The following is a 13,873-nucleotide window of genomic DNA, read 5'->3' on the forward strand; positions in this document are numbered from 1 at the left end:
ATTAGGAGACTGCGATTAACATATGCATAGTACTATGTATAAGACAGATAACCTACAAAGACCTACTGTATAGCTTAAGCAGCTATATTCAATATTATGTAATAACCTATAAGGGAAAATTATCTTAAAAAGAATATATATAACACACAGTTGTGTGTGTATAACTGAATTGCTATGTTGCACAGCTGAAACTTACATGATATTGTAAATTAACTATTAAAAATTTTTACATAAATTTTAAAAACAAGTAAAATTACTATCAAGTTATTATGATAGTATATTAATTTTAACTCAAATTTATGATTTTTTGTTACATATACACAGGTTCTCCCTCTCATGGTATTAGTGTATTTATCCTATTTTTTAAGACTTGAAGGAGGTATTTCTAGTGAAATACCTGATCTGAAGTCCCTGAAGAACTGTGGACGGAGGTTCATGACATTGTACAGGAGGCAGTGATCAAGACCATCTCTAAGAAAAAGAAATGCAAAAAGGCAAAATGTTTCTCTGAGGAAGCCTTACAAATGGCTGAGAGAAGAAGAGAAGCTAAAGGCAAAGGAGAAAAGGAAAGATATAAGCATCTGAATGCAGAGTTCTAAAGAATAGCAAGGAGAGATTAAAAAAAGCCTTCAGTGATCAATGCAAAGAAATAGAGGAAAACAATAGAATGGGAAGGACTAGAGATCTCTTCAAGAAAATTAGAGCTACCAAAGGAACACTTCATGCAAAGAAGGGCACAGTAAAGGACAGAAATGGTATGGACCTAACAGAAGCACAAGATATTAAGAAGAGGTGGAAAGAATACACAGAAAAACTATACAAAAAAGATCTTCATGACCCAGATAACCACAATTGTGTGATCACTCACCTAGAGCCAGTCATCCTAGAATGTGAAGTCAAATGGGCCTTAGGAAGCATCACTACAAACAAAGCTAGTGAAGGTGATGGAATTCCAGTTGAGCTATTTCAAATCCTAAAAGATGATGCTGTGAAAGTGCTGCACTCAATATGCCAGGAAATCTGGGAAACTCAGTAGTGGCCACAGGACTGGAAAAGGTCAGTTTTCATTCCAATCCCAAAAAAAGGCAATGCCAAAGAATGTTCAAACTGTTGCACTCATCTCACATGCTAGCAAAGTAATGCTCAAAATTCTCCAAGCCAGGCTTCAATAGTACATGAACTGTGAAATTCCAGATGTTCAAGCTGGATTTAGAAAAGGCAGAGGAACCACAGATCAAATTGTCAACATCCGTTGGATTATCGAAAAAGCAAGAGAGTTCCAGAAAAACATCTACTTTTGCTTTATTGACAATGTCAAAACCTTTGACTGTGTGGATCACAACAAACTGTGGAAAATTCTGAAAGAGGTGGGAATACCAGACCACCTCACCTGCCTCCTGAGAAATCTGTATGCAGGTCAGGAAGCAACAGTTAGAACTGGACATGGAACAACAGACTGGTTCCAGATCGGGAAAGGAATACGTCAAGGCTGTATATTGTCACCCTAAGCTTATTTAACTTATATGCAGAGTACATCATGTGAAATGCCGGGCTGGATGAAACACAAACTGGAGTCAAGACTGCTGGGAGAAATGTCACTAACCTCAGATATGCAGATGACACCACCCTTATGGCAAAAAGCGAAGAACTAAAGAGCCTCTTGATGAAAGTGAAAGAGGAGAGTGAAAAAGTTGGCTTAAAACTCAGCATTCAGAAAACTAAGATTATGGCCTCTGGTCCCATCACTTCATGGTAAATAGATGGGAAAAAAATGGAAACAGTGTTTATTTTTTTGGGCTCCAAAATCACTGCAGATGGTGACCACAGCCATGAAATTAAAAGATGCTTGCTCCTTGGAAGAAAAGTTATGACCCACCTAGACAGCATATTGAATAGCAGAGACATTACTTTGCCAACAAAGGTCCGTCTAGTCAAAGCTATGGTTTTTCCAGTAGTCATGTATGGATGTGAGAGTTGGACTAAAGAAAGCTGAATGCCAAAGAATTGATGCTTTTGAACTGTGGTGTTGGAGAAGACTTTTGTGAGTCCCTTGGACAGCAGTGAAATCAAGCCAGTCAGTCCTAAAGGAGATCAGTCCTGAATATTCATTGGAAGGACTGATGCTGAAGCTAAAACTCCAATACTTTGGCCACCTGATGCAAAGAACTGACTCATTGGAAAAGACCTTGATTCTGGGAAAGATTGAAGGTGGGAGGAGAAGGGGACGACAGAGGATGAGATGATTGAATGGCATCACCAACGCAATGGGCATGAGTTTGAGAGGGCTCCGGGAGTTGGTGATGGACAGGGAAGCCTGGCATGCTAAAGTCCATAGGGTCGCAAAGAGTCAGACACAACTGAGTGACTGAACTGAACTGAACTGAAGGGTTTTTGCTTTGCAACTAGGATATTGTCACATTTCCTCTGATGGAGACTGACCAGTTTACCAGTCTCACCAACAATGTATCAGAATACCTGTTTCCCCATATTCTCACCAACACAGTATATAATCAAACTTTCTGATTTGTGCTATTCTAATTTCATGGGAAATAGATGGAAAAACAGTGGAAACAGTGTCAGACTTTATTTTTTTGGGCTCCAAAATCACTGCAGATGCTGATTGCAGCCATGAAATTAAAAGACGCTTGCTCCTTGGAAGGAAAGTTATGACCAACCTGGATAGTATATTAAAAAGCAGAGACATTACTTTGCCAACCAAGGTCCGTCTAGTCAAGGCAATGGTTTTTCCCTTGGTCGTGTATGGATGTGAGAGTTGGACTGTGAAGAAGGCTGATCGCTGAAGAATCGATGCTTTTGAACTGTGGTGTTGGAGAAGACTCTTGAGAGTCCCTTGGACTGCAAGGAGATCCAACCAGTCCATTCTAAGGGAGATCAATCCTGGATGTTCATTGGAGGGACTGATGCTAAAGCTGAAACTGCAATACTTCGGCCACCTCATGCAACGAGTTGACTCACTGGAAAAGACTCTGATGCTGGGAAGGGTTGGGGGCGGGAGGAGAAGGGGACGACCGAGAGTGAGATGGCTGGATGGCATCACCGACTCTGTGGACATGAGTTTGAGTGTACTCCGGGAATTGGTGATGGACAGGGAGGCCTGGCGTGCTGTGATTCATGGGGTCGCGGAGAGTCGGACACGACTGATCGACTGAACTGAACTGAACTGAATAGGTAAAAAATGATAAACATAATTTAAATTTGCATTTTTGTATAATATGAGAAAGTTGTATATCTTTAATAAGTTTGAGACATTTTATATTTCCTTTTCATATCATTTTTTTATTATTACATTTTAGTCTTATAAATTTATAGGAACTCCTTTAGATATTAGGGAGATTAACTGTAGGAAATAAGTTGTAAATATTTTTTCCAGTTTGTCATTTGCCTTTTGGCTTTACTTATGTTTTTCTTTGGTATACGTTTTCAAAAATAGAACTTATCAAGCTACATTTTATGTCATAGTAGAAAGGTCTTTGTACTCTGAAATTATAAACAGATTATTTTATGGTTTTATTTTTTATATTTAAATATTTGACACATCTGAGAGTTAGCCTAGTGTACAGTATAGGGTATAGACCCAACATGTTTTCCTGGATGGCCCATTTGGTTGGGTAACTTCTTACTGGTGTCATTCTTGGATTATCTTCCACATGCACGTGGATCATATTTCTGTTTGTCTAGCCCAGAGATCATAGCTCAGATGCTTGTAGGGACTAGGCAGGTTACATAAAAGGGTGAAGAGTGCCAGGTGGGGAGGCTAGCCAGCTTCAATTGGGATGGCACATTTTTCTAAAGAGGCAGCCACTACCCCCGGCCTGCTGATCATTCCCTTGCAGGGAGCATCAGGGCCCAGTATTGCCAGATCTTTGCTAGAAATCCAGATTTTTTACATGAAATCTCTTAATCTTAAAATATTAACAAAAGGTTTAAAAAGTTAAATACAGTTCTGGTTGAACAAAATGTGTCTTCAGACCTGATTTGACTCAGAGAAGGCTCCTAATCTCCTTAGCCAAGAATGAAACTTCCCAGCTTCACTTTCCTATAAGAAAATACAACCCCAGTCTAATAGCTGGACAGCCTAGCAGTTTATAGCTGGAGTTCAAGAAGAGAGAGAAAAGTAAAGCGGTCTAGATTAGCCAAGGTCTTTGCCCTCACTTATGGAAAATTCTTTGGAGAAATACAAGCATTTCACTATTCTACCTTTTATCCTAATTACATGGGAATGTGGATGTGGCCATTCTTTTTAAAGGAAATATTTCTTATTTACAGTACTTTCAGGTGTACAACATAATTCTGTTTTTTATATGTTTTGCTCTTCTTGAACTTATTACAAAACAATGGCTATATTTCCTTGCTGTACAACATATCCTTGTTACTTACCTATTTGAAAAGGTTCTTGATTCGGTGGATACTTGGATTAGAAAAATGATCTCCTAAATTTTCCAACTCTGCCATTATGATTTTGCCAAAATGACAAAATAATGCTTGTTTTAACTGCTCTGCTACTGATTTTGAACCGATTTTGAAGCATAGCACACTTTTTTTGTACCTTGCTCTTCCTTTCCCTTCCTCCAGGATGGTGGCTGGCAACAATCTATTGTAATTCATGTATGTGCTCAGCATCTTGAGTGGGATGAAATTTATGCTAATGATAAAGTTTCCAGAGTCTTCAATTCAGGAGGGGTTAAGATCTGGGGATCTTTTGGGGGTTGCTAGTGAGTAGGGCTGGCCCCAAGGGCGGATCCAGAATTTGTGGGACCTGACACCTCCACACCACCACAATTTGGAGGACACCATTAAGAAAACAATGCAAGAATATGGAAAGTTTTACCAAAACTGTATTAAATTTCTGTGAACACATAAGGGCTCGTGCAAGTGAAGGACTTTTAAGTTCAAGCTTGATTAACGCTGCCGTCTGCCTTTTTTGGCCCTACTATGCGCCAAGGACTTTCCACTCCTCACCTTCTTCAGTCCCCACAACACTGCGCTATGATTGTTGCATATACAGAAGAGCCATGTAGAACACAAATACATTAAATATCGTGTCCAGCCTGAAAACCCCTTTCTTTCCAACTCCCTATATTGCTTCCCAAGACTGGAGTTCTGGGGCTTGAGGAATGGCATCGAGTCAGGACTGTCGCGGGAAAGTGTGTAAAACGCAGTCCGGGAGCTAGGGAGTGTTTCTGAAGCTGGCTCGCAGAGAGCGCCCAGGAGACTCGCGCTCCCGAGGGAAGGCCCCCGCGCCCGGCCGGCGCCTCGGCCAGCTCTGCGGCGCGCATGCTCCGTGAGGGGCTGCTCCAGCTACTCTGCTTACTGAGCGCGGCGCAGGGGGCGGGCCGAGCCGCGGCTGCCGGGACCCGAGCCTGGCGGCGGACCTGGGGCGCTGCGCGCGGCCGCTGAAGGGGCGGCGGCGGCGGCCGGCTCTGTGCGCGCAGGAGTGTGGCTTGCTCGCCCGACGCGCACGCCTGGTCGGTCCCCAGGGCCTCCGGAGGTGACTCGGGCGGCCCGGGCAGGGCAGCGTTGCCGGCTGGGAGGGCGGAGATGAGGCGATGAGCACACAAGCTGCCGCCGCCTCTGTCCGCCCACTACGGCCGTAGCGGGAGTCGGGGCGGGGGCGAGGCCAGCGGTACCCCCGCCGGGCTGCGAACCCAGACAAAGGAGGAGCAGCAGCCCGAGAAGCGGGCCAGCGCCGCGGGGAAAGGAGGCCGCCGCTTTGGTCGCAGCCGAGGGCCGCTCGGGCTCGCGGCCCGCCGCGCTCCCCCTGAGGACGCTGCGCGAGGCGAGGTCGCGGGGCCAAGGAAGCCGCCCCGGAGCCCCCGCCCGCCCGCCCGCCGGCGCCGCCTCCGAGCCGCCTCGGCCGTAGCCGCGGCCCGGGCGGGAGGCGGCGGCGGCCGGTGAGGCTAGGCGGCCCGCGCCCTGCCTGTCAGATCACCGGCCCGGCCCGTTTCGGCCCGCGGGCCGCCCCCGATGCGGAGGCGCTGCCGCCGGGGCCATGCAGCAGGCGCCGCAGCCTTACGAGTTCTACAGCGAAGAGAACAGTCCGAAATGGCGGGGACTGTTGGTCTCGGCCCTGCGGAAGGTCAGTGCTGGCGCCCGGGCGGCCTCGGGGCCCGAGGGAGGTGCCGGGGCCGAGGCAGGCGGCGGGCGGGCGGGGCGCGAGCCGCGGCCCCGCGGACGCGCTAACGGGGACCTGCACGCCTTCCCCGCGCTCGGCGCCGGAGGGCCCAGCGCTTTCTCTCCGGCCGGCGACGAGGGGCTTGTGATTGCCTGTTGCGTCCCAAAGGACGTTTTCTCAAGTTATTGCCTGGCCCCGGAAGGAAGGTTTTGTTATGATCATAAAACTGGATTTCATGTTGCAGTCGTTTCGTCAGGCGACTTCCGCCGTTGACCAATTTGTTGTCCTCGGGCTGGATTCGGGCAAAAGAAAGTCCCACTGGTATTTAGACAGTTTCTAAAACAAAAGCACGTTTCTAGGCCGAGTAAACACTTTTAATTAAATTCTTTGGGGCTGTTCCCTTAGGCAGTTTGAAGGGTGAAGGGTGTCCACTCACTTAAGAGGTTGTAATTTTTTCTTTTTTTGGTGATGGATGTGTATCTCGATTGAGAAATGTCAGTGAACCATAATATTGCTTTTACAATTCTTGAGGTCAATTTAAAGTGCCTCCTCCCTTCCTGCCATAGGCGTCCCCCTGTTTAGGAGATATTTCCCCTGTAAAATTTGGTCATTTTCTTCACTGAGTGCAATTTATTACTTAGAATCATTTTAAGGGGATGAAAAAGGCGCAGCTCATAAAAAATCAATCTTTTTAGTTTGGGTACATCGCTAGGGTGCATCTGTCCTGTAGATGATGTCAGTTTTCCTCTGAATTTAGGTAATAATCGTACTGTTTTTTAAATATGTAATAATCATGCGTTTTTATAACAGCATTTTGTAAGATCAAGACGTTTAAAGCGTGTAAATGGGGGCAGAAGAAGATAAACATACTGAGCATGGGCTTTCCTTGCCATTGATACAGATGTAGGCCCTATTACCTTTTGGCAAAATAACCAAATATAAATTTCAAAATAATAAGGAATAAACATTAATTTAAAAGACTACCCTGAAAATAAATCTTCATACATTAAATTTCTCCAAATGAAAGGGAGCAGTAGTATTGCAGTAGTATTTTAAAGTAAAAAAATTCTCTCACGTATTCAAGTTTCAGATTTGCCGTTTTTTCACAATTCTTAGGAAGAGGTATTGCCTTCCTTGGGCCAAACATCATGTAATATTTTTAAAAGAATTTGGTGGAGGTGGTTAAGAGCAGCTAGACAGTTATCATTTCACAGGTATTTTAGGTGTTAAAGTATTACATTGACCTTCCTTCCGTGGGCAACCCGATTCTATAAGGAGAGGGAAGGAAATGGCAAGTGTGCTGAGTGGTGATAATGAACACTGGCCTGAGTTAAAAGCAAAGAGGAAAATGCTTAGATAGTGATTGAACCTTCTACCACATAGACAGAAATGTGAATGCAGTTATCAGGTAGGCCTATGTTGGCAGTGAGGTGTAGGTCTCTTACTTACTAGTATTTTCTGGTAGCAGATAGAATTTGAGTATGTGTTGCATAACTTAATAGGTAGCTTTGACCCTAATAATCCCTCATGCACAGATACAAATTTATATCTTCAGGTTAGTCTGGAAGTAAACCCAGGGTAGCATCCGATCCTGGTTCATTGCTTTGAGTCTGTTATTTTGCATTTATGTGTTGTGCTTGTTTTCTTGGATCTCAGATGCCTTGTAGATCTCTATTGTCTTATTCCACAGTTCTTGTATGTCCTTTGCTTATGGAATATATACACAGCTAAGGAAATCTGGCCTTTTGAGGTGAATTAAAAAAACAGTTTTTATTTAACTTATTACATTACTGTTATTCTAGAATTGAGGTATATTCCCGTGGTACACCTCTTTTTTTTATGTTTTTGCAAATTTTTTGATGTTTGTAATTCCAGATTATGTCCAGTTTTGTGGTCGTGCAGCAGGTAGGTTTATAGTGCTTGCTAGGTTTGTAGTTCTTGAGGAGTTCAAGGTTCACTCTTTCTTTGCAGGATGAGTTAAATTCTGATCTGTACTTGCCACACGTGTCCTTGTACAGTGAGAATTCCACTTAGGTAGAGGCTCTGTCTTCACATTCAAGGCATCCAAAACATGGCTTCCTTCTTCCAGCTGACCAGATTATTGCAAACACTACTAGGATTAATACTAATAGTAAAAGCAGCTATAGTATTATACTACTAAGACTTCTTCTCTGGTGGATGTTGCCATCAAACATGTGGAAGCTGGTTTCATTAACATTTATTAAACACATTGCAGGTACTTGGCCCCAAACTGGATCCTAAGAATACAAACATGAATAAAAGCAAGATGCCTTGCTCTAAAAGTGTTTACCACATAGACTGAAAATTCTAAACTTTGAGGTTTTGGTTTATGTAGAACTCAGAAGTTCTGTAAGAAATATCTGTGTGTGAGAAAAGAACAGGGTTATTTAACTAGCTCTGTTAGTTCACTTGTGCATCTTGATGGAACCTTCAAAACAGTTAAAATATAATTTTCAGAAAGGTAAAATCAAAACTCTCATGCCAGTATGAATGAACATGTATCAGTGATTTTGATTCACTTTATTACTTAACTCATGAGATGCTAAAAGCCACTTCATATGAAAATTGGAGGAGGTTAAGAATTTATAGGAAACTTAAAAGAATATCAAGGTAAGATTGTTGGATTGGACACAAAAATAGTTCATATCTTACAGGAACATAAGCAGTGAGTTTGGGGTTATCTTTCCTGCTGATTAGATTTTGCATCTGTGCTGGACAAAAATCTCTTTAAGTTATCTTACCCATTTGTAAAATAGCCCAGTCAGTAGTAATCAAACATAGTGTTGGACTGAAGAACAGCAAGTTATCTCTTTTGCTTATTTTCAAGTTGTCGTGATTTTTTTCTGAAAACCATACATATATTTGGTAAAGTTACTATACTGACTTTGCAAATGGAAGAGATTGTTTTAAACCAACATTAAATATTCATTTCACTATGGAGAAACATGAATATTGAGAAATAGATTTAAGGAAAAATAATTTTGGAAATAGAAATGTGTTGTTCTTTAACTCTTTGTTTTATTGTGCTTTTGCTCTTTACCTGTTAAAACAGAATTTCACTTGGGGCATTTACATACACAAAGAACTGCAAAGGATAGAGCAGTATGACACTGCTGATGGATAATATGTGCATTGTCAACATTACTGCTGAATTATGTATTTTACCTAAAAAGAGCCAGAGACGGAATTGCCCTCATTACCACTCCTCGAGAACACTGAAGCTATCATATTACTTGCAGGAAAAAAGAGTGTGGGATGTATTTGTAAATGCAGCTTATTGCCTGTGTCTTTGAAATGCCTGTGGTACTTTGTGCGTGTGCTATTTGAATAGTATGCTAAGAAAAATCAGTGTAAACACTCTACGTATGGGGAAACATGCCTTAAAATCATTTTAGCAGGTTTTTTAGTCTCTGCTATTCCCTTGTAGATGACTTTTCTGTAGGATATGATTCACCAGGCTAGCCATGGAAAAGAAAATTTTCTTATTATCTGTCTTTACAAATGTCACAGAAAGCTAGAAAGAATCGGTAAACTTACCATGTTCCTGAGTCTAACTTAATTCAGGTTTAGTATTGACCTTCTGCCTCAACCGTTACAGTTTACTCTTGGATATCTGTTAAAATTCAAGAGATGTGAGAGAATGTTTGAGTTAATTAATGGCAGTCAATGCTGGGAGTGGGGTTGGAAGAGAAGGTTGAAGGTTTTGATTCAGAAATGCCTTTGTATTAATATCTCTTGGAGCTGTTGTAGAAGATTGCACTGGATCTTTCCTGAGGCCCAGAAGAAAAGCATGGGATTTCTTTGAGAAAATGAAATTGGTATCATTGACAGAAGGTCAAGGAAGGCTTCTTTAAGGAAATAACATTAGTGCTGACTCCTGGAGAATATATTTAAATATTTGTTGAGTGCCTCATACGTGCCAGGCAATATTCTTGATAATGAGGTTGTAGTAAGACCCTGCTCTCATTAAAAAACATCTATTCTCTTAATAAATGACTATAGCAGAGAGGCCTGGGGAGAGACAGACAGTAAAGAGGTAAACAATTATTTGAAAGATCAATAGGAATTAACTAAACAAAGAAAGGGGGAGAAGATTGAAGCTGTAGGGTAAGGTAGGAACTTTAGGATAAGGTAAGGTATGACTTTAGGAACTGAGATCAAGTGAAAAGGAGTTGAGCAAGTTGAGAGACTCTTACATAGACTCAGGTTAAGGTCTCTCCTGAGACTAGAAAATCCTGTAGGGTTATGTATGTAACAAATTAATTAGATTAACTTGATCAAACTTGCTTTTTTGAAGAGATCACTCTAGCTAAAAGGAATAGGAGAAACTATAATTTTGTGACATGAAGCCTGTTCGGGATTTCCTAAAGCCACTGAATATAACAGTGAATATAAATCTAGGGAGTCATTTGGAATTATTCCAAACTAATAATGACCCAAATTGACCCAAGGGGTTCAGCCAGAACTGGATGAGCATTAGGAATGCATTTTAGCTTGCTGCATTTAACTTTCTGTCAGCCATGATTTAGTAGTCTTCTATTTTCAGTTTAATTTTGGTATGGTATATTTGGAGCAGTAATATTCCATTAGTGTTTTATGCTGAGTATCCAAAGCATTACCTGTGTTACCACTTGACGTAAATCAAATATATATCTTTTATATTAATCAGGGCCTTTCTTTCAACAGAGCAGTAGTTTGATTATATCCTCTGCATATTTGAACCAGGAAGGAATTTTAATGGAACTAATGGATTTAGCGTTATCTCATGTAGTCACGTTAAAAATTAATAACCTAAAATTCTTTTCCTTTTTTTACATAAGAGCATATAGTAAGTAGAAACTTTTTAAGTGTGTAAAGTGTTACATACTTCACATTTTAATATGTAGGGAGGAAACAACACAATGAAAATAACATCAAGATGCGAGCATTAGTATTATCTCCAAGTGAAGTTTTCATCACCCAGTTTTCTTCATAAAAACACTTTGTAAACTCAGATACTACCTCTTACTTATGTAGCACTTTGTAATTTTTTCTTAAATGACCCATTAGCAACATTTCATTGTGAATCTTTTTCTCCTCCTTTCCTCATTTGGCTTCCAGGACACCAACCTCTGATGGTTTTCTCCCTCTCTGACTACGTTCCTCCAAGTTCCTCACTATTGTTTATCTCCTCATCTTCCCTACTATAATTCATCATCCTGAACTCCCTGGAGCTTAGTCTTTGAATTTCTGTTTCTATTTACAATGGATTCCTTGAGATCCCACCCAGCCTTATTGCTTCACATATCATCTCTATCTGATGGGTTCCAATTTATATTTCTGGTTCAGAGCTCCCTTCTGATCTTGGATATCTAGTTTCTTAACACTTCGACGAAGATGTGTGATAGCCATCTCAACTGATACTGAGCTCCTTCTCTTCCCCTGAAAATTTGCTCCTTTTGTAATATTTCCCACATTAGTAAATGGCTACTTCATCATTGTAGTTGCTCAAAATACTGAGTTATTCTTGAATTCCGTCTTTTTTTATAACCAATATTTAATGTGTCGGCAAATCTTTTTAACTCTACTTCACATTATAGCAATATTCAGTCACCATTTTTTACTCTTCCACTTCTACCTTCTGGGAACACTCTGAGACTATTAAAGTAGCCTCTTAACTGGTCTCCTCTCTTCTCCCCTTGTCCCAACACATAGTCTTTTCTCAACACATAGAGATAAGTGGGATCATGTCATTCCTTTGTTCAAAACTTGTTCAGTGATTCTCAGAATAAAAGTCCTCTCAGTAGCCTGCTATGCCCTCTACAGTCTGGTGTTGCCCCACTTCCCCCTTAACCTCACTGATCTCATTTACTACTGTCCTTTTTTTGCTCCACTCCTGCCTTCCTGGTACCTCCAACTCGTAGACATGTTCTAGTCTCAGGGCTTTGTGCTAGGTGTTTCTTCTGCCTGGAACAACCTTCCTGCAGATAAAAACATGAGTGGCCCTTTTACCTCCTGTAAGTCTTCAGACAAAGAGCTTCTTGAAGAGTCCTTCTCTTGGAGCCTGTCTAAACTTCTGCAACTCCTGCTTACTGGAAATTCCTATGTAAATGTTAACAACATGTCCCAATTCAAACTTATAATCATCTTCCATAAACCGATGTCTCCAGTATAAATGATCTCGTACTGATTTCTCAGGCTAGAAGCCTAGTCAGCATCTGTTCTTTCATCTCCAGGTTCATGTCTAATCAACACCCAGTCTTGATTCTTTTCTCCTAAAAGGAGCTTTCTAACTTTTTTTTACTGTGTATTCCAAAAGAATTTTGAAAATGTTGTACATTTTTATGTTGACATCTAAAAATGTTCATCTTTAAGCTTAGTTTCAGAGGATATATTGAGTTGGCTGAAAAGTTCATTTGGTTTTCTGTAAGTTGACTTTGTTGTTGTTTAGTTGCTAAATCTTGTCTAACATCTGACTCTTTCCCGACCCGGGGATCGAACCCGCAGGCAGATTCTTTACTGCTGAACCACTCAGGAAGATCTCTGGTGGCTTTAGCAGTGCTTAGTTGTCTTTAATTTCATTTGACACAGTTTGTTAAATTGTATTGTGACAGCTGTCAAATCAGTGTACATTTTAAAAACTTGAAACCAGAGTATTTTCGTGTAGCCATTTTAATGTTCAGTGTTTAGGGCTTTTCTGGTGGCTCCGATAGTAGAGAATTAGCCTGCAATGCTGGAGACCTGGATTTGATCCCTGTTTGGGAAGATCCCCTGGAGAAGGGAACAGCTACCCACTCCGGTATTCCTGCCTGGAGAATTCCATGGACAGAGGGGCCTGGGAGGCTACAGTTCATGGAGTCGCACAAATTCTAACATGACAGAGTGACTTTCACTTTCACTTTAGTGTTGGAGGTGGAAGGAAAAGGCAACATTTTGTCATATTATGCTTTACTATTTCAAGAAAGGGCTTCCCTGGTGGCTCAGATGGTAACAAATCTGCCTGCAGTGCGGGAGACCTGGGTTCAATCCCTGGGTTGGGAAGATCCCCTGGAGAAGGGAACAGTACCCACCCCAGTATTCAGGCCTGGAAAATTCCATGGACAGAAGAGCCTGATAGGCTACAGTCCACGGGGTCGCAAAGAGTTGGACACGACTGAGGTACTTTCACTTTTCTTTTCAAGAAAGGTAAAAACACAATTGAAACACAAAAATAGATTTGTGTTATATGAAGAAGGGGCTGTACTGATTGAATGTGTCAGAAGTGGTTAATGAAACTTCATGTTGGAGATTTCTCACAGGACAATGCTCCATGGTTGGGTAGACCAGTTGAAGTTGATAGTGATCAAGTCAAGACATTAACTGAGAACAGTCAACATTATACCATGCAGGAGATAGCCGACATACTCAAAATATCCAAATCAAGCATTGAAAATCATTTGCACCAGCTTGGTTATGTTCATCGCTTTTATGTTTGGGTTCCACATAAATTAAGCAAAAACCTTCTCAACCATATTTCTGCATATGATTCTCTACTTAAACATAATGAAGACATTCCATTCTTAAATTGTGACAGGCAATGAAAAGTGGCTACTGAGCAATAATATGCAATGGAACAGATCATGGGGCAAGTGAAATGAACCACTGCCAACCGCACCAAATGCTGGTCTTGATCCAAAGAAGGTGATGTTGTATATATGGTAGGATTGGTGAGAGTCCTCTATTATGAGCTCCTTCTTGAAA

The 13,873-nt window shown here is 41.4% G+C and overlaps 1 protein-coding gene across 1 annotated transcript in view; it reads left to right on the top strand.

The window, feature by feature from the left end:
- Window positions 1-5,350: 5,350 nt before the first annotated feature.
- SOS2 (SOS Ras/Rho guanine nucleotide exchange factor 2) overlaps window positions 5,351-13,873 on the top strand; it is a 103,277-nt gene continuing 94,754 nt past the window's right edge. Inside the window, exon 1 of the mRNA XM_055436064.2 lies at window positions 5,351-6,097. Coding sequence (XP_055292039.1) covers window positions 6,011-6,097 — 87 coding nt within the window. The 5' untranslated portion in view covers window positions 5,351-6,010. The remainder of the gene's footprint in view (window positions 6,098-13,873) is intronic.

This window comes from Moschus berezovskii, chromosome 9, assembly GCF_049115385.1.
Source record: "Moschus berezovskii isolate FMDL1 chromosome 9, NW_MosBer_1.0, whole genome shotgun sequence".
Lineage (NCBI taxonomy): Eukaryota > Metazoa > Chordata > Mammalia > Artiodactyla > Moschidae > Moschus > Moschus berezovskii.